This window comes from Elephas maximus, chromosome 3 (assembly GCF_024166365.1).
Source record: "Elephas maximus indicus isolate mEleMax1 chromosome 3, mEleMax1 primary haplotype, whole genome shotgun sequence".
Classification (NCBI taxonomy): Eukaryota; Metazoa; Chordata; class Mammalia; order Proboscidea; family Elephantidae; genus Elephas; species Elephas maximus.
The window spans coordinates 214483318-214509058 of record NC_064821.1 but is presented as its reverse complement, the minus strand read 5'-3'; the positions used below and the strand labels follow the sequence as shown (position 1 = coordinate 214509058).

At 41.8% G+C, this 25741-nt stretch overlaps 1 protein-coding gene across 1 annotated transcript in view; it reads right to left on the bottom strand.

Annotated features, from left to right (window-relative positions):
- F5 (coagulation factor V) overlaps positions 1–25741 on the bottom strand; it is a 113100-nt gene that overhangs the window by 36225 nt on the left and 51134 nt on the right. The window contains exons 4-13 of the mRNA XM_049881262.1: positions 17820–18032; positions 16872–17015; positions 13751–13972; positions 12270–12435; positions 11225–11402; positions 9595–9694; positions 8762–8973; positions 7280–7430; positions 4890–5102; positions 534–3207 (exon numbers count right to left, since the gene is read on the bottom strand). Of these exons, the coding sequence (XP_049737219.1) occupies positions 534–3207; positions 4890–5102; positions 7280–7430; positions 8762–8973; positions 9595–9694; positions 11225–11402; positions 12270–12435; positions 13751–13972; positions 16872–17015; positions 17820–18032 (4273 nt within the window). The remainder of the gene's footprint in view (positions 1–533; positions 3208–4889; positions 5103–7279; positions 7431–8761; positions 8974–9594; positions 9695–11224; positions 11403–12269; positions 12436–13750; positions 13973–16871; positions 17016–17819; positions 18033–25741) is intronic.

The following is a 25741-nucleotide window of genomic DNA, read 5'->3' as shown; positions in this document are numbered from 1 at the left end:
GTAACCCTATAGGACTGAGTAGAACTGCCCCATATGGTTTCCAAGGATCAGCTGGTAGATTCGAGCTGCCAACTTTTTGGTTTGTAGCTATAGCTCTTACGATATATATATACATACATATATGGTACACAAGTAAATGCAAAAGAAGATTTCTACCTCACACATTTGGATTTGAAATCAATTTCAATTGTATTTTACTGATTAGCAAAATCACCATGGTTAGGTTGTGCTCTGCATTAGAGCAAAAGAGGATTAAGAATGTATGTGGTGAGAGAAGAACAGTGAGGAGGAGCTTATTCAACTACATGAGGTCATCGACTTCTCATGGTGATTGTTCTTATATTGTCCAGGTATCATCTAAACTAGAGACGCTAATATGGGAATTGACAAAGGGAATAGTTTAGGCCAAGTTGTAACACGGGAACCAAACACCATACTTAACATAATTGGCCCAGAATTATCTCCCTGCACTATGATCATTACTTTTTTAGCAGTAATGGAAAAATGAAAACAGAAGAGTAGACTAGCCAAACCTTTGTGCAAATTTTGAATAATCCCAGGATATTTCTTCAGCAGCAATGTAATAAATTTTTCTGTTTCCATTGTTGCTGCGGAGGTACCATGCTGCAATACTGTCAGGATTTCTGCAGGAGTTGATGTCTGTCCGAATGTCAGTTTGGTAGGGATCATCATAACGCACATAATCAATTTCAACAGAGTCTTCTTCACTGCTGTGGAACTCCTGCCTTGGAATAATCTCAACGTAATCGCCATCATCTCTAGGGAGGCCCACTACAACCGGTGGATTAAATTCCGTTGGTATTAAAGCATCATCGAGTGTAGGAGTTGGTGGAGGAGATGGTATCTGACCAAGGTCTGAATGAAGGAAAGTCTGACCAAATTCTGGAAGAGGAAGTGACTGATTTGATTCTGAAGTGTAGGATGTCTGATCAAGGTCTAGAGGAGGCAATGTCTGCCTGAGGTCTGGAGAAAGGGTCATCTGACTGAGTTCTGAAGAGAAGGTCGCCTGGCTGAGGTCTGAGGGAAGGTTTGTTTCACTGAATTCTGGGAAGAGAGTTGTCTGGCTGAGGTCTGGAGAGAGGGTTGTCTGACTGAGCTCTGAAGAGAGGTCGTCTGGGGAGAGAGCTGTCTGGCTGATGTCAGGAGAGAGGGTTGTCTGACCGAGTTCTGAAGAGAGGTCGTCTGGGGAGAGAGCTGCCTGGCTGAGGTCAGGAGAGAGGGCTGTCTGACCGAGTTCTGAAGAGAAGTCATCTGGGGAGAGAGCTGCCTGGCTGAGGTCAGGAGAGAGGGTTGTCTGACTGAGTTCTGAAGAGAGGTTGTCTGGGGAGAGAGCTGCCTGGCTGATGTCGGGAGAGAGGGTTGTCTGACTGAGTTCTGAAGAGAAGTCATCTGGGGAGAGAGTCATCTGGCCGAGGCCTAGAGAGAGGGTTGTCTGACTGAGTTCTGAAGAGAGGTCGTCTGGGGAGAGAGCTGCCTGGCTGATGTCAGGAGAGAGGGTTGTCTGACTGAGTTCTGAAGAGAGGTCGTCTGGGGAGAGAGCTGCCTGGCTGAGGTCAGGAGAGAGGGTTGTCTGACTGAGTTCTGAAGAGAAGTCATCTGGGGAGAGGGTCATCTGGCTGAGGTCTGGGGAGAGGGGTGGTTGACTGAAGTCTGGAGAGGTGGTTATCTGCCTGACTTCAAGTTCCAAGGAAGGAAAGGTGTGACCATCGTCAAGAGGGGATGACTTGTGACTTAGGTCATAGCTGAGCATCTGGTCAAACTCTGGAGGAAACGGTCTGTGATTGGAGTCTGTAGTAGAGTGCATTTGATCATGGTCTTGAATATGAGAGCGTTCTTCTGGGTGCACTGTCTGATAAGGATCTGGAGGGGAGATTGTCTGACCAGTGTTATTGTTTGGGGGGTTCTGACCATGGTCAGGAAGTGAAGTTATCAGGCCGGGATTCATAGAGGGCAATGTCCAGTTGAGGTCTGTGAGAAGAGATGCTTCACTGGACTTAAGGAGTAATAAGGAATCATCAAGTTTTCTGTCTGAAAATGTGGTGTAGGCCTCTCCTCTTTGGGGGTTAAAACCCCGGGGAGACATAAGAACATGGGGTGTAAGCTTCCCTTCCTTTTTCTTTTTTCGTGTCTTAATGTAAAAAGAGGTTTTCTTCAATCCATGACTTTTTCCATCCTGTCTTACTTGTAGAGGCTTATGTCTAACTCCAGAAAACCCTGGGTGTCCAGTCTGCTTTCCATGCTTGTTTGTAAGGGGGGTGCTACTTCCCAAAGGCCTTGAGCCATTCTGTGGGCTGTTCAGCAGCTTATTAACAGTCATATCTTCATCAGTTTTTTGGATTATGTCATAGCTACCTTTCTCAGAAGCCAAATGCCATTTCCCATTCAAAATCTTAGATGGATTCTTCTGTTTTAAGAGTAAGAGATTGCTAGAAAGGTCCTCCCAGGGTCCCATGCTGGAAGTAGAAATATTGTTTTCTCTTAAATGTTTCCCAGTTTTATGTGCTGGTATTTCCTTCCGGGAAATCCTGAGCTTTGCTGCTCGGTCTCTTTCTGCCTTCAATACCTTATATTTAGCATCTTTTTGACTTCTGAATCCTGATGCACCAAGAGGAAGAAAGCTTATCCCTGTAACACCTGACTGTAGAGGATCCTTTTCAGAATAAGGGTTGGAATGCTCTGTTGTAGAGGGGTTGAGAGCTAAGTTCTTGTCTAAGCCAGTGGGGTGCCCCAGGAGGGAACCAGTGGTTGTGGCCTGTGCATGAGGAAGGGTTTTCTGGGGTTTGGAGAGATCATTGTCTATGAGCCAACTAATGTTACTTGGGGAAGAAGAATTTGAACCAACAGCTGTATCTGCACTTGGGGGAATGAAATCAGGGCTATTCTCCAGAGCTAGGGCGGTAAGATTGAACTCATCTTCCTCCTGATTCAGTGATGAATTTCTGAGTGACCTAATTCCTAATGATAAAGCCAGTGAATCCTGGTAATCATATTCTGTAGCATCCTCTCCACTTTTATTTTCTAAAGAATCATGCATTTTCCGAGTGTCCATGGGTATAGATGTTGGAGGTCCATACATAATCTCATATGAGCCTTCATAATCATCCCGGATACATTTAACATCCCTGAATCTCAGCCTTAACTTTTGGCTTCTTGGACTGGAACTCATGGTAGTTAACATCCAAGTTCCTACAGAAGAGAGACAGAAGAGAGAACTGAAAGTTCAAAATAAGATATAAAAATACTAGGAACCATTGTGGCAGGTCATTTCTAATGAACTTTAGATGAAGATACTCAAGTGTAACCTGTGGACCACTGCTGGTCTATGAACAGCTAGTTGCTGGCCCACAATGACATAAGGTCAGAAATTGAATATAAAGTGTTTAGGAAATTTGTGTTTAGCAATTTGGCATCACTGTGACATCCAAGTATGGAATGAGCACACCTATCTCATTTGACAGAATATAGACCAAAAGTGGAGCCCTGGTGGCTTAGTGATTAAGAGTTTGGCTGCTAACTAAAAGGTTGGCAGTTTGAATCCACCAGCTGTTCCTTGGAAACCCTAGGGGACAGTTCTACTCTGTTCTATAGGGTCGCTGAGTCGGAATCACTCAATGGCAACTAGTTTTGTTTTGTTTTTGGCTTAAACCAAAAGTACTAGCCTACAGAAATTAAAGACAAAAACAAAGGTCTTTCAGAACAGATAGTTTGAGAGTTACTATTTTAGAATATGCTAAGGAAGCGATGAATCAAGAATAAAATAGACTTTGAATATCATAAACATCTTGTTAGTTGCACACTAGGTGCTTGAGAATTCGAGTTGGGGTGATGATGAGGTCTACCCCCACAAATCAGAGACATTTCAGTATTTCCAGGTATGGTGTTTTATGGAACTTGACTTTTCCATCTTTTACCATCATTAACTCATCTTTATTCTCTATTGTTATTAGTAGAATAAAAGTTCCATATGCCCTAAAGAGACTCATGCCTGTTTCAGAGGCAGCAAGGAAAAGGATTAAGCAGAAGAGCATGTTTGGTAGAGATCTAAGACAGTACACACTCTCAGGCTAGTAAAGAGTAAACAATGAGAGGAAGTAAAAATAGTTGTAAAAGAATGAGGGATAGGATAGTAATAGTGAATAGGTAATAATAATTCAGGTGGGCCCAGGGCAATTATAAATCTCTTTGAAGTGGTATGATTGGCTGGCACGTTGAAGATTTCCTGGGAAGCCTCCAATAGTTACCATTTGTTGAGTGTGTACTGAGTGCTAGGTGCTTTGCACAGGCTACAGTTAAGGCTCAAAGCAACTCTGCAAGGTGTTACTACTTGAAGAAACTGAGGCTCGATGAGGTCAGGTAACTTGTCCAGGGTAACATAGACACTCGGTGGTAGAACAGGATGTGAACCCAGGTCCAGTGAACCCAGAGTCCATGTGCTTTCCATGATACTCAGCTGTCTCTGAGGCCCCTCGTCTAAGGCACTATGCCTGGTAATGGCTCACCTAGAGTGGGGACGGCCATCTTAAAAAACTGAAAGGGCATTTTGACTAAAGAAATGTTCTTTGTGGCTGAAATGTTTATACTTCCTCAAAGTTACACCTTATCTTTCTGCCATCGTGTGCATCTTTACTTCCTACTTAATCCAGGAAAGAATAAATGGAGCCTATAACTTTTTTATATATATTAAAGGACACAGCCCATTAAAGTAATTAATTTCTGAAATAGAAATCATGAGAAGCATTAAAAGGAAATCCTGCAGTGGATCAGAGAGATAAGCCCAGGAGCAGTGGTAGTCTGAGAGCTGCAGTAAACCTTTATAGATGCGAGATTCAAAGTCAACTTTCTCTTCAAATGTCCAGGCTCTTACTCACCAACGTTATCCATTGTAACGGTCACAGATTCTCCATGCATGGGGAAGAGGGCCAGGGTGTCCTCGTGCCTCTTTCCATAGATGAATGAGTGCCCAGTAAAATGAATGGTCAAAATGTCATCCTGGGTTCCCACACTGCAGAAGTGCCACTGGACGGTGTCATCAAAACAGAATCCCAGTGTCTGTATGCTCTCAGGCACATAGCCATTGATAGCTGAAAGAGTCAAATCTGTTAGAATGCCAGGCCCATGCAAAGAAAAGGGCATGTGTCTAATTATACTCAGGATAAAGGTCCCTGTGTTGATTGGGTCACTCACACCAACACTACTGCTTCAAAGCAGTGATTATCCAAGATAAGGTTTGCCATGTCTGACATGCGACTAGAAGGTCAAACTCAGATTCACCAAATGAGAGCTTATTCTCCTAATTTAGCTGAAGGAGAAGTGTCAGCATAAAGACAAAGTCTTTCATTTATACTAGTTTACTCATTCATTCATCAAATGTGTATTAAATATTTTGTGCTCTATGCTTTGCCTTTAAGGATATTCTGAAAATCAACTTAGAATATTAGCCAGAACAATTCTACTTGCAGGAAAGGCATAATACAAGAAATTCATCTTCTTGATACATTAGTCATTGAGTCAGAAGTAATGTCCCTAAAAATGAAGCTTATTTAGTGTATTCTGTGATTTTTACATCCACCTCTTATCACAAATGTACATAATCTATAGTTTTCATTAAAGTATTGAGTTCATACATTTTATTATTATGCAGTATCTTTACTTAAACCAAAGGTATGATTTCTGTCAGGGCAGGCCCATGTTTGCCTGGGTCACCACTATGGTCCTAGCCCTGGTACAAAGCTTGGTGCTAGTGGGCATTAAACAAATATTTGTCCAATGACTGAAATAAGGTGCTATTAGTCTGCTCTTCATCCTAGATATTTTTCTAGCTGTTTTTTATAAATGGTCTACATCATCCAATATGGCAGCAACCAGCCACAGGTGGCTACTGAGCAGGTGAAATGTGGGTAGTCTGAACTGAGGTGCGCTGTAACTGTAAAATGCACACGGTCCTTCAAAGATTTAGTGAGAAATAAAAAAAAACCTAAATATTATTTTTATGTTGATTACATGTTGAAATGATAATACTTAGGATATATTGGATCGAATGAAATTAAAATTAGTTTCACATATTTAATTTTTAATGAGGCTACTAGAAAATTTAAAATTACATATATGGCTCCTATTAAATTTCTACCGGACAATGCTTATCTAGAGTTACGAGAGATTCACCGCCAAAGTAAAATTATGCAAAGGAAGCTGAGAATAACCCCTTTTTTGGAATTAGTTGTCATGGCTCCTGTGGGTCTTGGCAGTTCCTAATTGTCAGTCATTGGAAAATACCCTAAGAGAAAAATCCCGTTTCACCATGCCAACAGAAAGTCTCTTTATCTCTGTAACTGAGCACCTTTTAACCTGAATGATTCGCAGGATGTGTTCCAAATAGTTGCAAAGGATAAAACAGAAGGCTGCAACAGAAGGAAGTTATATGAGCAGACCATGGAGAAATCAAGCTCCTCTGGGTGGGTAAGCTACCAGAAAAGGCGATCGTGGTGACGCCCCACCCTGGGGAACAGCAGAGGCCGCCTGGTTATAGTGGAGATGTTTGCTCCCACCCGGCCCTGAGAACTGGCTGTCAGACTTCCCAAAGCAGTGACTTTAGGTACTGAGCTTTAAAACTGCAGCAAATGTCTGGACTCTGGCTCAAGGAATTCCCTCCACTCTAAACTTAGTGCTCACTTCAAACCTGTTCATGTACAGCACTGAAAACCCTGTGGAGCAGTTCTATGCTGCACACAGGGGTCACCATGGGTCGGAAGTGATTCAATGGCAACAACAACAGAGAGGTCCGAGTTAAATTTAACTGAAATCATGAATGCGAAGAATATTTTTCATAAACCTCATCATGCATTGACTTTCTGAGATTCCTGGATCCCCACAGTCATTTTGCCTTATTTCGATTTGACAATCTAGCTCTAGATTCTTTGCCTTGTTTCTGTCCTGGCCACAGTGAGTATTCCCCTCGATCCCAGTCTAAACTCCCCAGATAACACTGATGGAGGCCTGTAGCACCTCCCTGCTCCCCATTCCTCATTTCAAAAAAGAGCATGTATTTCAAGCAGGAGATCATGCAGTGACTTCCAGGGATAATGACCCTTTGAGCTCTTGCTATGATGCCACCCAGGGAACTCATCTCCAAACTGCTACACTGGAAGTGAGGAGGAGCTCTTTAGTGAGTGGATTCTAACCCACATCTCTGCCTCTAGGCACAGTCATACCTCAACCACATGAGTGAAAAATCATGGAGAAAAACGGTGCTTTGACTTACTGCTCATGATGTTTGATTCGTAAAACTTGGGGTCATCACGCTTCACCTTATCAGGATTTTCACAAAACTTGTTGATGTTGTCCTCAATGTACCAACTCTTGTTCTCATCAAACACAGCAAACACGGCCTGCTGCTCGATGTCTGCTGCCCTCTGGAAGGTGAAAGTGCTGTGCTCAGTGATTGCTGTTCCAACCAATTACCTACAACACCAAGTTCTTCTCCGAAACCAAAGAGCACAGCCTTTGGGGCCACCGAAGCCACAAATTCAGCTGTTTATAAGAACTCATTATGTACAAGGTACACATTAGAGATGAAGGCATTGCAAAAACAAAAAGAGCAGACCAGAAAATTTAGAGATGAAAACGTACTAAAAGACAAATCCCATTTCACCATGCCAACAGGAAGTCCATTTATCTCTGTAATTGCGCACCTTTTAATCTGAAAGATTTGCTGGCTGTGTTCCAAATAGTAGCAAAGGATAAAAGAGAAGGCTACAATAGGAAAGCCTTACCTCTCTCCATACATGCTTGCTTTCATAGCTCCGAAGGTCAGGAACTGCCAAGCACCAATTTCTAATTTTCCTAGGCGTTTTCTATATTTATAAGAAGCCCTGGTAGTGCAGTGGTTAAGCACTCGGCTGCTAACTGAAAGGTTGGAGGTTCAAATCCACCAGCCTGCTCCACGGGAGAAAGATGTGGCAGTCTGTTTCTGTAAAGATTACAGCCTTGGAAACCCTATGGGACAGTTCCATTCTCTCCGATAGGGTCATTATGAGTAGGAATCAACTCAAAGGCGACATTTTGTTTTGTTTTATATTTATTTTGTATGGTTTGGGGTGAGACCTCTTTGATTAGAGTTGAGCTTATAATCTGGTCTGAACATTTTAAGTTAATAATATAAGACTATTTATTCTTCACTGAAGCTAAACTCAGAAGATCCATGTCTTTGTTCGTGTTCTTCTGTATAATTTAGTGTCACCAGAGATGGACCCTTCTGGGTCCAACTTCACAAGAAACTATTTCTCCAAGTGCACTTGCTTTCAGGGAATCTCTCCTATCTCTTCATATTGCAGGTCTGTAAAAATAACAAGGATTGGTACAGAGCTTTATAGTTTTAGAAGGTGGTATGTCACTTGAGCCCTGGAACAACACTAAAATTTTAGGGGGGTATTACCCACTGTAAAAGGAAGTAATTAAGGCAGGCTAAGTGACTTGCTCAAGATCCCAGAGCCAATACCTACAGACCTAGAGTCTGAAACCAAAACAAAATATAGCATCACACTGTAGACTCGCCTTCTGCAGTGAGAGTCCAGATGAAGTAGACAAGGTGAGAAAATGACCAAGGGAATAAATGCCATCATGCTAGTATAAAGAGTATGACTTAATATTACTGCTCTCTCAAAGGAAAAGCAAGGAGCGCCTAATCTGTTCCAGCTGGAAAAATCCCTGGAGTTTTTGCAAGGTTACTTCAAGGACAAAATACCTGTATGCCTCGCTTGTCCAGGGATCTGCTCTTACAGATCAGAAGTAGCCCTATCAGCCCAGAGGCAATGTCCCTTGTGGCGTCCACATCACTGTAGTATGGCCTTGTTAAGCACTGGGCGTCGTTTTCTGTGGGTTCATCAGACTCTAGGATGGTCCATTTATAAGTATAGGTTTCTCCTGGTTGGACTGGTCTGATCATGAAGCTATGGCCTGAAAAAAAATTGTTCTCAAAGTTGTCTTCATTTGGAAAATCATTTCCTGATTACAAATAAATAGTAGAGCTCTCATTAGAACCAAGCCATGTTGGGAAGGGAATATTCTTTTTATGTTAAACTCTACTTGATAGAAGCCTGGAGAGCATGCAGCCATTAGATATTGTTCCACTAGAGGCTGCTATTACACCAAAAAGGACACCACAGTTTGTAAGCATTAAGGTAAACGTGGACTCCCTGCGTGATGCAAATGGTCAATATACTCAGCTGCTAACTGAGAGGCTGGAAGATAGAGAACACCCAGAGGTGCCTGGGGAGAAAGGCCAGGTGATCTACTTACGAAATATCAGCCATCGAAAAATCCTACGGGGCACAGTTCTACTCTGACCTGGGAGTCAGTTTGACGGCAACTATTTTTTTTTTTTTTTTGGTACCGGTTGGAAGGTAAACAAAAGCCCTGAAGTGAGCAGGGTTAGGTTAGACTGTGACTTTTAGGATTCCCCCCACATGTATTTTATATAACTACACCAGTCACACCACTGGGCAAGGAAGACAGTGGAAAAACATGGCAGCCTCTCAGAGGAAAATTGTTTCATCCAGTAGAAGTGAAAGATCAAACCTGAGGTGGAGGAAGAGTTGACTTCATCTTCGTAAGGAGCGAAGGTTACTCCATGAGGGTAAATGCTATAAGGGCGGCTGGCCATGTTTTTGAACACAATCTACAAAGTTAAATCAAATTCATTATTTTGGGATTTAAGGTCAAAGAGGAGAATTAATACAGGATGCTACGTTCGCATTTTCCATTGTTGGATGGTATATGTGAATGTGTGTGTGTGTGTGCATTGCACACGTGCCAGCACAAATGTTGAGAAAACTAGTTATGTTTTCTAAGCGGCAAGAGCGTTTGAGAGTTTCACTCACAGGTTAAAGTGGAAATGGTAAGAGAACGCTGACCTTTGGAGATAGGTTAGTAGAAGTGGCATTTCCCTCAAAGTCTACCACCCACTCGGGTCCCCATCATCCTCTCCCCGTCCTTTCAGCTTGGACCACGTCTTGAATCTGGCTGGGGATTCTCATCTCTGGATTATGACCCCCCTTTCCTGCCCGGCAGATCTCATACAGCTCCTGTCTCTGAGGCTATCTTTTGAGAGGAACAGACAAATAGCCAGACCCTGAATTTCCCATGAAGCATGTTTATACTTGCTAAGAGCACATGAAAGGGATCACAGCAAGTAGGGGAAAAGAAAGAAGAACAGAGAAAGGCTACTTTTTCTCCTTTTGCTATTTTTAAACAGAGAAAAACTGTGTCTGCAGGTGTCTTCTTAGTCTGCCCCCGTACAGAGGTGAAGGGGAGGCATTACTACACGCGGGGCCTAGTGAGGCTCCTGAATTTTCCAGAGACCTTAATCCTATCTTCTACCTGGATGACTGTGAAGGCATTAGGATTATCCCTAATATATAGGTTATTTGCATCCTAGAATCTTGCCAAAGATTGCAAGCTTGAAGTCTCTGCTGCCTAGTTCTTACCAAAAGCTTGGTAATGTGACAATATTTGTGGAAAGGGGTCTGAAGAACACTTTATACATATACAAATTTATCTTCGGGTCAAGATCAATCGCCAGAGAGCTGCATACCTAGACCAAATTATTTTGGCCCCTTGAAGAGTTGTTTTTACTTATTTGTGTTTACTGTTAGGCTCCCAGCTATAGTGAGAACCATTATTTTCAAAAGCTCTGCAAACACCTTTTTTGGTGTTTCTGGGTATGCAAAGTGTATTTATTGTATCACTTGTAGGGATTTTGTCAAGGATGTCATCCACTACAACACCGCATCCTCTTTTTAAGCATTTACGGGAGAAAGTTCTCCTAGGCCTCAGTATTAGGGGAAACTGAGCTTCTTTTAGGAACACTGGGACTCTTGCTCTGACGTATTTCCCTTTTTATTTTAGCTGCTAGAAAGCTTAGAACAAAATTTGCAAACAACTTTTATAGGACCGCTATCATATGTGTTTTTTTTATGCTTAACTTATCCTTGGCTTTATTTTCTTTGTGCCCATATTATCCTTCACCCCAACTACATCAATTGTTTCTTTTAATTTGATAAACTGTCTCAGATCCTTTGTTGTATGAGGTAGGGTATAAGTAAATGCAAATACTAAATAAAAACTAAAAGTTTCATTTAATTTCAAGTTATATGGAGACTTTTTTCTTTTTAAAAGAAACAAGCAAGCAGGTATTATTGTTACTTACTTTGAGTGTGTCTCTGACTTGGGCTCTGATAATAGGGCCCAAAATCCCATCTTCTTGTGCATCAGGGTTCTCCACACGTTTAGTGAAGGACTCATCTTGATACTGTTTGTAGACCACCTTTTTATAATGCTTTCCAATTTGGTTTGAGAAATTATCTAAATGCAGAGATCTGTATTTTCTTCAAGTGAGATGAAATTAAAAAAATTAAACCACTTTTTCAAGTAGAGACCCCAGTACGACAGCAGAGTTCTGCCTTAGAAGTTTTACTCTTGGGTTCACTAAAATGCTAGTTCTCTAAAAAATTCTTAACGTAATTTTCAAAGTCCTGTTGTCTTTCATCTAGCTGGCAAACTGGAGACCTCTGAGGTGTCTTCTCTACCACTGATCAAGTCGTAGGTAACTGTTTGGAAGCAGCTATTTTGATATTCTTGTCACTCTGGTTGCTATAGCAGACCTTTGGTATCTCTGGGAAAAGGCCTACAAAGGCTGAAAGAATAGAACGCACCAGGAATTTTTCTGAGGTCTTTTCCATCACTTAATCTATGGAACTCTTATTGGCTTTCCAGGTATTTCTCAATCTCTGAAGTACTTTCCCACTCCACGACTTAATAAGGATAGTCTGATAAGTGAACAGTGCTCTTTCGGTGAGGTTTTAATTTGCATTTCTCTTACTATGAAGGAGCTTGAGTATCTTTCCAAGTGTTTAAGAGCTATTTAAAATTACAAATTTCTTAACCTCTCTGACCCACTTCCCCATCTATAAAATAAATAATAGCAGTATCTAACTTGCAGAGTTGAAGGGATACCTGTAGAAAGAGATTAGCAGAGTGCTTGACAATAGAAAGTATTCAACAAATGGTCGCTGCTATTATTATGATTAAGCTGAGTCCCCTTGATGAGTTTGGGGTGGCTCTAGATTGACTTAGGTAGGGAGGCCTGAATCACTGCATGAGTTGTCAACTCATGACATTTCACTCCTATGTATCTAGGATCCCATGAAATGTGTTTTGAGCCTTCCCGCAGCAGTAAGACCCCTCTGACTCACTTGTCCATATTTGCTGGTATTATAGGTGCATAGTCCCAGATGACTTCCTCTGCAGCAACAAAGTATTCCCATCTCTTAATGTGCCGCCTCTGGTCACGCGTTAGTTTCTTAGGACTCCGGGTTTTCTTTGGGCAGTTTTCAATGTTGAGGTAAGCGTGCATCCCAGCTGATTTGGGAAATAACGAAGTGAAAGGATTTAAGAGAAGATATTAAGGTTGATCAGAATGCATGTCTTTTAAAATAAATTATGTGGAAGATGTAAATGATACCGATGAAAGCAATACTCAAGCAAGTGTTAGCATTTTGGTTTGGAGCAGGACTGAGACGGAAGGGAAATGGAAGGAGGATTAGGGAGAGAACTGGGAAAGACTCCTTTTGTTTCCTCCAGAAGTAGGAAGATTTCTTGTCATTTCCAGGCCCTTAAACCCCTGTGACTTAGGTCTTGCTGAATTTCCAGCTTCCCTGTCGTCTGTTTCTTCAACTCTAAAATGAGGTTGTGCACTTATCTCCTGGTACTGTTGTTAAAAATTAAATAAATTAACACATAAGGCATTTATAACAGTGCCTGGCACACAAGTCCTAATAAACGTCCATTTTATTGCTGTTGTTTTATTATTATTAGGGATTCTATCTTCTAGGGATATTATGACAATTTTACTACTTTAAATATATTTTTTTCAGTGCTAAAAGAAAACTAAACGATCCCATGAAGCATCTCGTCCTCAAGAACGTTGATTATGCACATTATTTTGATAACAGAATAATTTCCTATAGTGGTATCACTTACTTAGATTTTACTCTCTGTGCATATGAACCCACCTCCCAACAGCCTTAAAGCAAACACGTGTAGTGGAACAACTAGTTATTTTTATTTTGTTTAGGCTATACCAAACAACCTTCTTTTTTTTTTTATACCAAACAACAACCTAGGCTGGTTTTTCTCCCATCTGAACTCACTGATGTTCCTGGAAGCCAGCCCCTCAGCTGTTGAGATCTTATGTATAATCCATTCAGCACACATTCAAGGACCTCCTCTCTGTGCCCATTTCATTTCATCATAAAATACAATCTTTCCACTACAAAACTCTTGCATTTTCTGTAACTTGGTGCTTCTATAAATTTGCACGTAAATATTAGTTTTGTTCAAGGGTCTTTTCCTTTTGCTACATTATTAAAAACCCCATGAAATAATATCTCTGTGTATGCATTTATTTCCTTCCCCTTTTCTCCTTTCAAGGAAGTAGGAACCTCTTTGGCTTTTGCTTCATCTTCTTCTCTTTGTCAGTTCCTCCACTTCCTCCCACTCTTAGCCAATGGCTTCTAAGTCTAATGGCAGACTGTCTAAATTCTGTTCTCAGGGGCCAGGGCATGTATGTCTGTGGTGTGGGTGGCTTGAAAAGGCAAAGGACAAAGAGGGAGTTAATATCTGGGAAGAAAGGGTCCTATATTCACAAGCTAGGCTGTTGGAGGAGTTTCCTTGCCTTGAAAATGTTTTGGGATGAGAGACGATATGGCCCACCTTCCCTCTGGGCTCACAGTCATGTTTGCAGTAGTGGGCATGGCGCTGACAAGGACGACAGCTGAGACCTTATGATGGTTCTGCTCCAGGACTTGTCCATTGAAATGAACAGAGAACAATTCTGGTCCAGAGCTCATTCCAATCAGATGCCAGCTGATGTGGTCATGGGCACAGGCTGTTACATCTGAGAGAAAGGGAGAGACAGGGGCCACAATAGACAGTCAGTCTAGTGCTCTATGATCAAAATTCACTCATCAAACATGTACTGAGCCTCTGCTATGCATCAGGCATAGTGCAAGGTTCTGGGGCACAGATGCTGTAGACACGTTTCCTACCCTGGAAAAGCAGACCGCCAAGTGACAGGAAGCCAGCAGCCCCAAACACACTGCAGTAAGTGGCATTATAGAGGTAAGACCAGGGTTTGATGGGAGCAGGGATGGGAGATGTTGGCTCGGAAACACAGGGGTTGCTGGGGATTAGGCCAAGGAGGAGACCAAGAAGGGCAACCAGCCATCCTGCTTTACCCAGAACGGAGGGATTTCCCAGGACACAGGGCTTCAGTGTTAAAGCCAGGAAAGCCCTAGGCAAACTGGCATGGGTGGTCATCCTAGAAGCAAGCTGAGCTCAGCTGGAGGAAGAGTCTCCAATGTGGCTGAGTTCAAGGACCTTAGTCAGTCTTTCCATTGGATGGAGGTCAAAGCTCTGCCTAGCAGGAAGAAACTCTGAGGACTTTTTATTGCTTCTTTACCTACTTGTTGATTGTTTTGTTGAGAAGGCAGTAAGTTACTCTGTGAGTTACACACTATCCTTAAAATGCAATGGACAGGTCCTCATTATGCTGGGCCACTGGGAACTTTTCATGAATGGGGTGATGAGAACTGAGTGCAAAGGCTAGTTCTGCTCCCTCTTTGCTCCCACGGTGACTGGGAAAATACCCATTTGCTCCGTGGGAGATTCCAACCCTAGCTTCTATCCTTGGCTTAGGTTTTAAATTTCAGACCCATACTCACTAGATATTACATAATGGAGCTGAGAATCAGTCCTTTATCTATGGAAGGGCTTGCCTATTTTTAACAACAGAGGAGTCCCTGGGTGATACAAATGATTAAGCGCTCGACCACCAGCTGAAAGGTCGGCGGGTTGAACCCAGCCAGAGGTGTCTCAGAAGACAGGCCTGGTAATCTGCTTCAGAAAGGTCGCAGCCTTGAAAACCCCATGGAGCAGTTCCACTCTGCACACATGGGGTCATCATGAGTTGGGATTGACTCAATGGCAACTAACAACACAAAAACAACATTGCAACAGGTCAGGGATTCCTGGTGTCACTCTTGAGAACAAGAAGCTAGAACCTGAACAGTTAGGACGTGTGGTGGAAGCATTTATCCACCCCAAAGAAATGTTCATATTGAATTCAGCAATTGAAACATCTGATTAGCCAAAAAAATCAAACCCATTGCCGTCGAGTCCATTCCAACTGATGACGACACCATACGACAGGGTAGGGTTTCCAAGGAGTAGCTGGTGGATTCAAACCACTGACCTTTTGGTTAGCAGCCATAGCTCTTAACCACTGTGCTACAGGGCTCCTGAAACATCTGATTAAACCCACTGAAACATCTGATTAGCACCTATTATATTTATTCAATTTATTTTGCTTCATAAGGCAGAGGGTTTTATAAGCATTAACTATTCACAGTTTCTACTAACAATGTTTCCCTACCCTATCCCTATTAGCCCCAACTGGCTTCTCTTCTTCAACTATAAATTCATAAACAGTCTGTTCTGATCAAGTCATTAATTTTTGTTTTTGTGCATATGGTGTGTTTCTTTTGGCTTCCATGTATTTCCACAGATTCACTCTGCCAAGAGACAGATACAATTTCTCTTCTGACCACCCCTATCCAAGGGCCCATAGCCCTGGATATGATATTATATATGTATTACCATTTCTTAAAAACCTTTTTAATCAGGATAGATGGTTAATCCATTTTGGTAAGTATACACACTGAGATGACAAATTGCCAAGGACCACACTAAGATAGAGAAGTGAACAAGGTTTGGACGCAGATCTTCTAAGGTAGAGGTCAGTTAACTAATCCCCAGGTTTGCAAGTTCCTGGTTTTGGAACTCTGAATCAAAACCCAGAGTCATCTCAGTGTGTCTTTAATGTCCCAGGTGGAAGACGGAGTCAGAAGAATTAGAGTACGATTCAATAAAACAACATCCAGATCTCAACACTTGAGGTGTTTTTTTTTTTTTAAGTAAGGGAAGGCATTTGTGATTTTCAAACATAGAGAATGGTCTTGGAGAAGCTTAGTGTCTTGGAAATATGGTTTATTAAATAAAGGCATTTGGACACATAGTCATTTTCCATTTTTTTCCCCAGGATAGTACCGTGTACCCTGGATCCTCAGTTCTAAGTCAGTTCTACCTGAGGGAGGTAGAAGCGGTCTAGGTGGGAGTGAGTTTTTTTTTTCCCCCTCCTAACTGCTATTATAATTTTGCTTTTTCACAAGCATCTAATTTACGTGGATAAATAAAATATCCTACGTGCCACTGAATATTATTCAGCGATCACCTTTTGACATGCTAGTAGTATTTTTGTATGTTGGAGATTTCTTCTAATCTCCTGGTAATCTTCATTGCAAGTGTCTTTATTACATTCTTCCTACTGACCTTCCTGCTACAGATTGACCTTGAGCTTCTGTCCTGTAAGGTTTTGTATGTGGAAGAAGGCTTGGCCACCATGCAGCGGCAGGGACCACAGAATTCACTGAGGGAGACTGAGCCAACATCCTGGAGATCTTTCTGGAGGTACAGACCAAGGTGAAACCTTCTCAGTACATTACATCTAACAAGGCTACATACTCCTTCATTTAGGTAACTTCCAATTTATTGCAGTTGCTGGTTAAAAAAAAAGGATGATAAATGTTTAAAAAGTACTGCACTAGATTACATTGCTTTTCTGATTAGGAGCTGAGAAAACAGTGAGTACGGTTAATTTTCCTAGTGTCTTGAGAAAAACGGTGGGTCCCAAAGCACCGATTCCACTGCTGTCGGATGGTACATGGGCCACATTTTACCTGGCAACGTCCCATTCACATAGCCATTGACTGTGTACATTAGAGACGATGACTGGATCCAGCTCTTGCTTTCATCAAACACCGCAAACATCAGCACATATTGCTTGTCAAACATCTTCTGAGTCCCATCCTCAGTTAGGGTGCCTGTGAGAGAAAAGACGCAGTTTTCAACAGCATCCCAGAAAGAAGACTCTCCTTAGCTACTCCTGGATAGTAAAGAGTTTAAGGCAAGTAACCAGTCATAATGATACCAACTTGAAATTCTTAATAAAAAAAACTTTACCAAGTAATAATTATTGAGGATCTATTAAAATCCTGGTGCCACATTAAGTGTTTTCTCTGGCACCTTGTAGCTTTGGGGAAATACATTTCATCTTACACGCAGTGGAAGCATTCAGGGACTGTCAAGGTTCTAGCAAAAGTATCCACCTCCTCCAGTGTCAATACATAGATACTTTAGCTTATAGCTAAAAGCCCTGTTTGTTCCTAAGAAGCCCAGTCAGTGAAATTTCTTATAAATTAAGTTGAGTATGTTTGAAACTCACCACCCATAGTGTTCAGCTTATTGATAAGAAAGGAAGCTGGAGTATCATATGTTTGTAGACCAAATTACCAACCCAACCCTCAGACATGTCAAGTGTTCTCTGAGCAGAGTATAGCCTGCTGCACATTTGCAAAAACACTTTGGCTTTGAGGTAAATGTTACTGATCACAAGTGGATGGCATCAGAACATACTCTCAGGCAGGGATTCACTTGGGAGAAGCTCCCAGGACTGAGATAAAGGAGGAATTGGAATAGATGGAAGAAGATTCCAAATGTCAAATATCAGGTTCCCTCTACCTGATGTACAAAAGGTACCAAGATGTTCTAAAGCCTCATTCCATTATAGTACTCCTTACCACTCCAACATCTTTTTGTTGTTGTTTAATCCTTTTTTCTTTGTTTACCTTTCTTACAGATAAGCAGAGGTCCAACCAGCCCAGAGTTGAAGTCCTGTACCAGGTTTTCATAGGAGTAATAGATGTGTGTGAGGCACGGAGGGTCATCGTGTGTGGGTCCACTGTCCTCCGTGATACGCCACTCGTAGGTGTATTCTTGGCCTGGCGCTATAGCATCGTCCTTCTGCTCCACAGGGAATGTGCGGTCAGGGTAAGAAGCACCTGGAAAAGGAAAGCCATCATGGTATCTGGGTATTTTCTCAGGACCTTTTCACCACTTTCACACCTGAGGGAACCTAAAATGAGCTCTGTACAAATAAATATGCCTTCCTCTAGTGAAATTTCATTATTTGGAAGGGTTTACCATTTATCCATTTCTATGCCCATATAATTATAAAAACTTTGATACCAGGATGATTTGAAGTGAGTAAAAGTGTTACTTATAAGTTGATTTAGCTTCAGCAAGTTTTCCAGGGTATCTAAATAATTGTTATTTCAGTATAATCAAAGAATTGAGTAACTTTTGATTGACAAAATCATCTCAGAATACAAGAATGTGTCTCTATGAGTCAGAATCGACTGGATGGCAATGGGTTTGGTTTTTGGTTTTGGTTATGGTGCTTGGCAAGACATTTTATACTTAACTACCCTGTTAACATGGAGCACAAGTAAACTCAGAGTGGTTTATATACTATTTTGTTTTGTTTATAAGTATTTCATATCCTCTTCCTTTCTATTTCAACTGCTGCTACCTTCAGCCCTGTTTTATCTGATGATCCCAACTCTTCTCGCAGAGTCGGGGAGTCTAGCTCCTACATACAGTCTAGTTGCCCTTGTGAATATCCAACGTGTCTGTCTTCTGAAGTTTAGATGCTTCCTTCTGTCCTTTGAGCACTTAAAGGCTCACCATTAACACTTCCAAGTACACTTGTCTTTACCAAGTAGTGGGGAGGGGCAAGATGCAGAATGAGTCTTCTTTATTGAAGGTGGGAACTGAGATGTTAAGACTAAAAGAAGGGCAGAGGATTGGGTGGGGCTCTCAACAATAAAAAGAAGATGTGGCTAGAGATGGAGATGGAGCAAGTGAATTCGGGAATGGGAGAGGTCGGTGTCCCACACAGTCAAGTGGAATGGCAGCTTCCCTGCCTGAGGAATTCCTCATTTAATTTTGTGAAAATTTCATTATTATTGGCTGGTTCCAGAATTTCTCTCCAGGATGCAGTTATCCTTCTTTTGTACAAAAGCTTGATAATATCCTGAAGGTGGAAAGTGAGCCTGCCAGAGTGCGGGCACGGGCAAACAGCAAGGATGAAAAAAAAGGCAAAAATGTTTTACATGATGGTGGGAAAGGGGCGGAGTCAGTGCAAACTACTCTTACTGAATGAAGTGCTTGTATGTTTTGAAAACAGAAGTGTTTAATTTAATCTATAGGAAAATCCAACACCTCTACAACAAAAAAACAAACAACCCAATTAAAAAATAGGCAAACAATATGAACAGACACTTCACCCAAGAAGACTTTCAAATGGCTAACAGGCACATGAGGAAATGTTCACCATCACTAGCCATTAAAAAAAAAAAAAAAAGCCAAACTCGTTGCCATGGGGTCAATTTTGACTCATAGCGACCCTATAGGACAGAGTAGGGCTGCCCCATAGGGTTTCCAAGGAGCAGCTGGTAGATTTGAACTGCCGACCTTTTGGTTGACAGCCACAGCTCTTAACCACTGTGCCACCAGGGCTCACCAGCCATTAGAGAGATGCAAATTAAAACTACAGTGAGATACCTTCTCACACGACATTACTGGCACTAATAAATATAACAGCAAATAACAAATATTGAAGAAGCTGTGGGGAGTTTGGAGCACTTATGCACTGCAGGTGGGAATGCAAAATGGCACAACCATTTTGGAAAATGATATGGTACTTCCTTCAAAAGCTAGAAATAGAAACATTGTATGGTCCAGCAATCCCACTCCTAGGAATACATCCTAGAGAAATAAGATTTGTCATATAAATAGGCATATGCACACCCATGTTCATTGCAGCACTACTCACAATAGCAAAAGATAGAAACAACCTAAGTGCTCATCAATAGATGAATGGATAAACAAACTATGGTTCATACACACAATGGAACACTATACCACGATAAAGAACAATGATGAATCTGCAAAGCATCTCACAACATGGATGAATCTGGAGGGCATTATGCTGAGTGAAATAAGTCAATGAAAAAAGGACAAATACTACATGAGACCACTATTATAAAAACTCACGAAAAGGTTTACACAAAGAAAGAAACAATATTTGATGGTTATGAAAGAGGGGAGGGAAAAACACTAAATAGATAGTAGATAAGTGATAACTTTGGTGAAGGGTAGACAGAACACAATACTGGACAAGCCAGCAGAATTTGATCAAGGCAAAGTCATGAAAACTCCACAGACATGTTCAAACTCCCTGAGAGACAGAGTTACTTGGCTGAGGGCTGGGGACCATGGTCTCAGGGGACATCTAGCTCAACTGGCATAACATAGTTTATAAAGAAAATGTTCTACATCTTACTTTGGTGAGTAGTCTTAAAAGCTTGTGAGCGGCCATTTAAGATACTCTACTGGCCCCATCCCATCTAGAGCAAGGGAGAATGAAGAAAACCAAAGACACAAGGGAAAGACTAATTTGTTCTGTAACCTTTATCTAAAGCACAATATGAAAAAAAGGGAGTCCTTAATTTATTTCCTTTCTTCCTTCCAAAGTGTAAAATTTGGTGAGTTTTGACAAATGTGTGTAGTATTGTACCTACCACCACAATCAAGGTACAGCACAGCTCTCTCTCCAAAAACAGTGTCCTTATGCCATTTGGAGTCAATTACACCCCACCCCATCCCACTTCCTGGGCCAAAGCAAATAATGCTGTGCTTTCTGTCACTGCAATTTTTTTTATAATGTCATGTAAATGGAATTACATATTATGTACCCCTTTGTGTTTGATTAGTGTTAGTTAGTATGATATATCTTTTTCCATCCTTTATTTTGAACCTTTGTCTTTAAAGTGGATTTCTTGAATTCAGTATATAGTTGTGTCTTGCTTTTTATTCAATCTAACAATCTACTTCTTAATTATAGTGTTTTTTTCTCATTTACTTTTTAAAATAATTTTATTGTGTTTTCAGTAAAGGCTTATACAGCAGCTTTGGTTCCCATTCAACAATTTCTCACAAGTTGTTCACTGACATTGATTATATTCTCCACAATTCTCTCTCATTGTTTCCATTCTGGTTGCTCTGTTTCATTAATCTAGTTTTCCTGCCCCCTCCCATTTACTTTTATTTTTTTTTTTCAGGTGAAAGTTTACAGCTTAAGTTAGTTTCTCTTTCAAAAATTTATACACATATTGTTTTGTGACATCGATTGCAATCCCTGCAATGTGACAGCACTCTCCCCGTTTCCATCTCAGCATCATTGGCGCAGTTTTCCTGTCCCTTCCTGCCTTCTTGTTTTGATTATGGGCAGGAGTTGCCCATTTGGTCTCCTATATTTGATTGAACTAAGAATCACATTCCTCTTGTGTGTTATTGTTTGTTTCCTAAGTCGGTCTAATCTTTGGCTGAAAGGTGGACCTTGGGAGTGGCTTCAGTTCTGAGTTAGCAGGGTGTCCAGAGGTCATAGTCTTGGGGTTTCCTCCAGTCTCTGTCAGACAAGTAAGTCTGCTCTTTTTTTGTGAACTTGAATTTTGCTCTACATTTTTTCCCCTGTCTGTCTGGGACTCTTTATTGTGATCCCTATCAGAGTAGTTGGTGGTGGTAGCCACACACCATTTAATTCTTCTGGGTTCAGGCTGGTGGAGGCTCTGGTTTATGTGGCCCTTTAGTCCTTTAGGCTATTTTCCCCGTGTCTTTGGTTTTCTTAATTTTCCTTTGCTCCAGACAGAATGGGACCAATACATGTGTCTTAGATGGCAGCTTACAAGCTTTTAAGACCACAGATGCTACTCACCAGAGTAGAATGTTGAACATTTTCTTTATGAACTATGTTATGCCAATTGACCTAGCTGTCCCCTGAGACCATGGTCCTCAGCCCTTAGCCCCAGCATGTCTGTCCGTCCAGGTGTTTAGATGTATCTAGGAAGCTTTAATGACTTTGCTCTGGTCAAGTTGTGCTGACTTTCCCTATATTATGTGTTGTCTTTCCTGTCACCAAAGTTATCACTTGTCAACTATCTAATTAGTGATTTGCACTCCTCATGCCTCCCCACTCTCATAGCTGTCAAAGAATGTTTCTCTGTGTGTAAACCTTTTCTTGAGTTCTTATAATAGTGGTCTCATACAATATTTGTCCTTTTGTCATTGATTTATTTCACTTAGCATAATGCCCTCCAGATTCATCCATGTTGTAGGGTGTTTTGAGGATTCATCATTATTCTTTATCATTGCATCTTATTCCCTCATGTGTATATACCATAATTTGTTTATCCATTCATCTGTTGATGGGCACTTAGGTTGTTTCCATCTTTTTGCTATGGTGAATAATGCTGCAATGAGCATGGGTGTGCATATGTCTATTTGTGTGACAACTCTTATTTCTCTAAGATATATTCCTAGGAGTGGGATTGCTGGATCATATGGTGTTTCTATTTCTGGCTTTTTAAGGAAGCGCCATATCATTTTCCATAGTGGTTATACCCTTTTACATTTCCACCAGTCATGATCTTCCCACAACCACTCCAACAGTTATTTTTTTGTTTTTTTTTTGATTAGTGCCAATTGTAATGTCAGGGTGAGACGGTATCTCACTGTAGTTTTGATTTGCATTTCTCGAATGGCTAATGATTGCCAGCATCTCTTCATGTGTCTGTCAGCTGCCTGAATATCTTCTTTGGTGAAATGTCTGTTCATGCCTTTTGCCCATTTTTTAATTGGATTATTTGCCTTTTTGTTGTGAAGTGTTGAAGTATTTTGTAGACTTTAGGGATTAGACCCTTGTTGGATATGTCATAGCCAATCCCATTTATTTTTAATCTAATTATTGATATGACTGGGTTAAATCTGCCATCCTGCTATTTGTTTTCTATTTGTCCATCTGGTCTTTGTTTTTGTTTTTTTCCCTTCTTTTGGATTAACTGAGTATTTTTTTATTTCTTTTTTTAATCTCCACTATTGGCTTATTCCCCAACCTATCTGTCAGTTTGTCATATTGTGGTGGCTTGCATGCTGCTTTGCTGCTGGAAGCTATGCCACCAATATTTCAAATACCAGCAGGGTCCCTTATGGTGGACAGGCTTCAGTGCAGCTTCCAGACTAAGAAAGACTAGGAAGAAAGGCCTGACAATGTACTTCTGAAAAATAGCCAATGAGAACCCTATGGATCAGAACAGAATATTGTCTGACTGGCCTCAAATATGCCAACAGTCGTGAAGCTTGCGCAGGCCTGAGCAATGTTTCATTCTGTTATGCATAGGGCTGCCATGAGTCAGAGCTGACTCAAGGGTAGCTAACAACATTGACTTATCAACTTTGTTTTGTTTTATTAGTGGTGCTCTTGGGTTCACAATATACAACTGTAACTTATCGCTGTCTGCCTTTATATAATATCATATAACTTCACTTATATCATAAGAACCATACAACAGTGAACTTCCATTTCCCCCTCCCAGCCCATTTGCTATTGTTGTCATACATTTTACTTTTCCATACATAATGCACTCCACAATAAATTGCTATTATTTTTGCCTTAAAGTTTAAACAATCAATTATCTTTTCAAGAGATTAAAAAATGAGGGAGGTGGGCCAAGATGGTGGAATAGTCAGACTGTTCATGTCTTCCCTCCTGCAACAAAGACCAAACAAACAAACAAGTGAATCAGGTATATACAACAATCTAGGAACCCTAGGCATCAAAGACAAGGCTGAAGAATCAGACTAAGTGACAAGTGGAAGGAGAGACAATTCAAAAACAGCAAAAATAGAGAATTATGGATCACCGGCGTCCTCCAGCTGAACCTGCACAGGATGGGCATACTGAGGCAAACAGCAGCATCCCAAGCTGAAACTCACCCCACCTGGTACAGCTACGTGGGAGCAACTCTGTATGCACCTCTGAGTCAAACAGAAGTGATACGAGACCTGTGAAAGTTAAGTGCATGCACCTACCACAGCTCCCCCCGAGAGCTCCATGGGCCAAGAGCACTCCCTTCTCCTCACCTGTCCCCCTCCCTGCTCTGACAACAGGTCCTGCGGCATTCAACACCACCACACCCCCTAATCCAGATATTCACACCCCCAGTCTGGAGATGCCCAACTCTTCACACAGTCACTGGTGCAGTGGGTCCATGGACTTGCAACACTCTCCACCCCCTCCAATCGCCTGCACTAGTGCCTTGTTGGCCAGGCCAGAACAGCGCATCCACATTGGGATAAGGCAGGCTGGGTTCCCAACTGAAGCCCATTTTCACCCACAGCAGCCAAGCAGGAGTTGCAGATCTGTGGCATTCGACAGCACCACCTGCAAAGTAACTAGCTCTTGGCTAGCCCAAGGCATTCACCCCTTAACCCAGCCACTGTCACAGGAGGTCCATGGACTCGCAGCATCCTCTACACCCTCCAATCACCTGCACCAGTGCCTTACTGGCCCAGCTGGCACAGCATGGCCATAATGGGGCGAGGCGCTCAAGGTTCTCTAAAGTGCAATTCACCTGCATCAGCCAAATGGGGGCTGCAGACCTGTGGCATTCACCACTGCTCTGCCCCCTAAGAAGGGAGCTCAACTACCCATACCAGGGACTTGAGGGCCAGTGGTACCACTCACTCCATCCAGCTGCCCACAATGAGGGCCTGAGGACCAGGGGCGCTCTGCAATCCCTCCAGCCAACAGCACTGGGCACCCAAAGACCAGCTTCACAATCCCCCCATGATGTGTTCTAGTGGACAGGGGCACACTCTCCAGCCAGGCACCTTGGGAAGCTGACAACCCCCTGCCTCACCCCCCACTACAACCACAGACTTGTGCCTGCTCTGAACACCCCACATATCCCTAACTGCCCAGGACTGTAGATGAAAGTCCCTGCACTACACACTCAGTGACTAATGACCTGGGCAACTTTGCCCTGACCATCTGGCAAGTGGTGGAGTGCACGCACAACACCCAACCCAACAGCCAGGAGAATATCCCCCACACCCATGACCAGATGACTAGAAGGAAAGATATATCACTTCATCAAAAACGTCACCTACATCCTCAGCAGCCCTGCAAGAACAGTGAACAGGGTGCTTACACACCTAGTAGCTGCTCCACCCACCTGGAGACAGGCAGTGAGAGCCTCAATGTGGCCAGATGAGTGATCAGATTAGCACATATGAACAGCCTACTCAGATATAAAAAAAAATTCAGAACACAGTAAACAAGCATACAATAAATAAATAAATATAATAACTTCTTGATGTGTCGGAGACAACAATCAATATCAAAACACATAAAGAGGCAGGACAAGATGGCTCCAGCAAACAACCAAAATAAAGGACCAGAAAACCCTCTGGAGGAAGATACCAAAAAAAAAAAAAAAAAAAAAAACCCAAACCTGTTGCCATCGAGTCAATTCTGACTCATAGCGACCCCTTAGGACAGAGTAGAACTGCCCCATAGGGTTTCCAAGGAGCCTATGAACTGCTGACCTTTTGGTTAACAGCTGAATTCTTAACCACTACACCACCAGGATTTCCAGAGAAAAATAAGGCAATGGAACTACCTGATAAAGAATTCAAAAGACAAATATATACAGCTCTCCGACACCAAGAAAGAGATAAGGGAAAACAGAGACAAAACTAAGGAAAACACAAACAAAGCAATAGAAGAATTCAGGAAAACAAAACAACAACAACAACATGACACAATGAATAGGCTACTAGAAACCATACAAAAACAGCAACTAGAAAT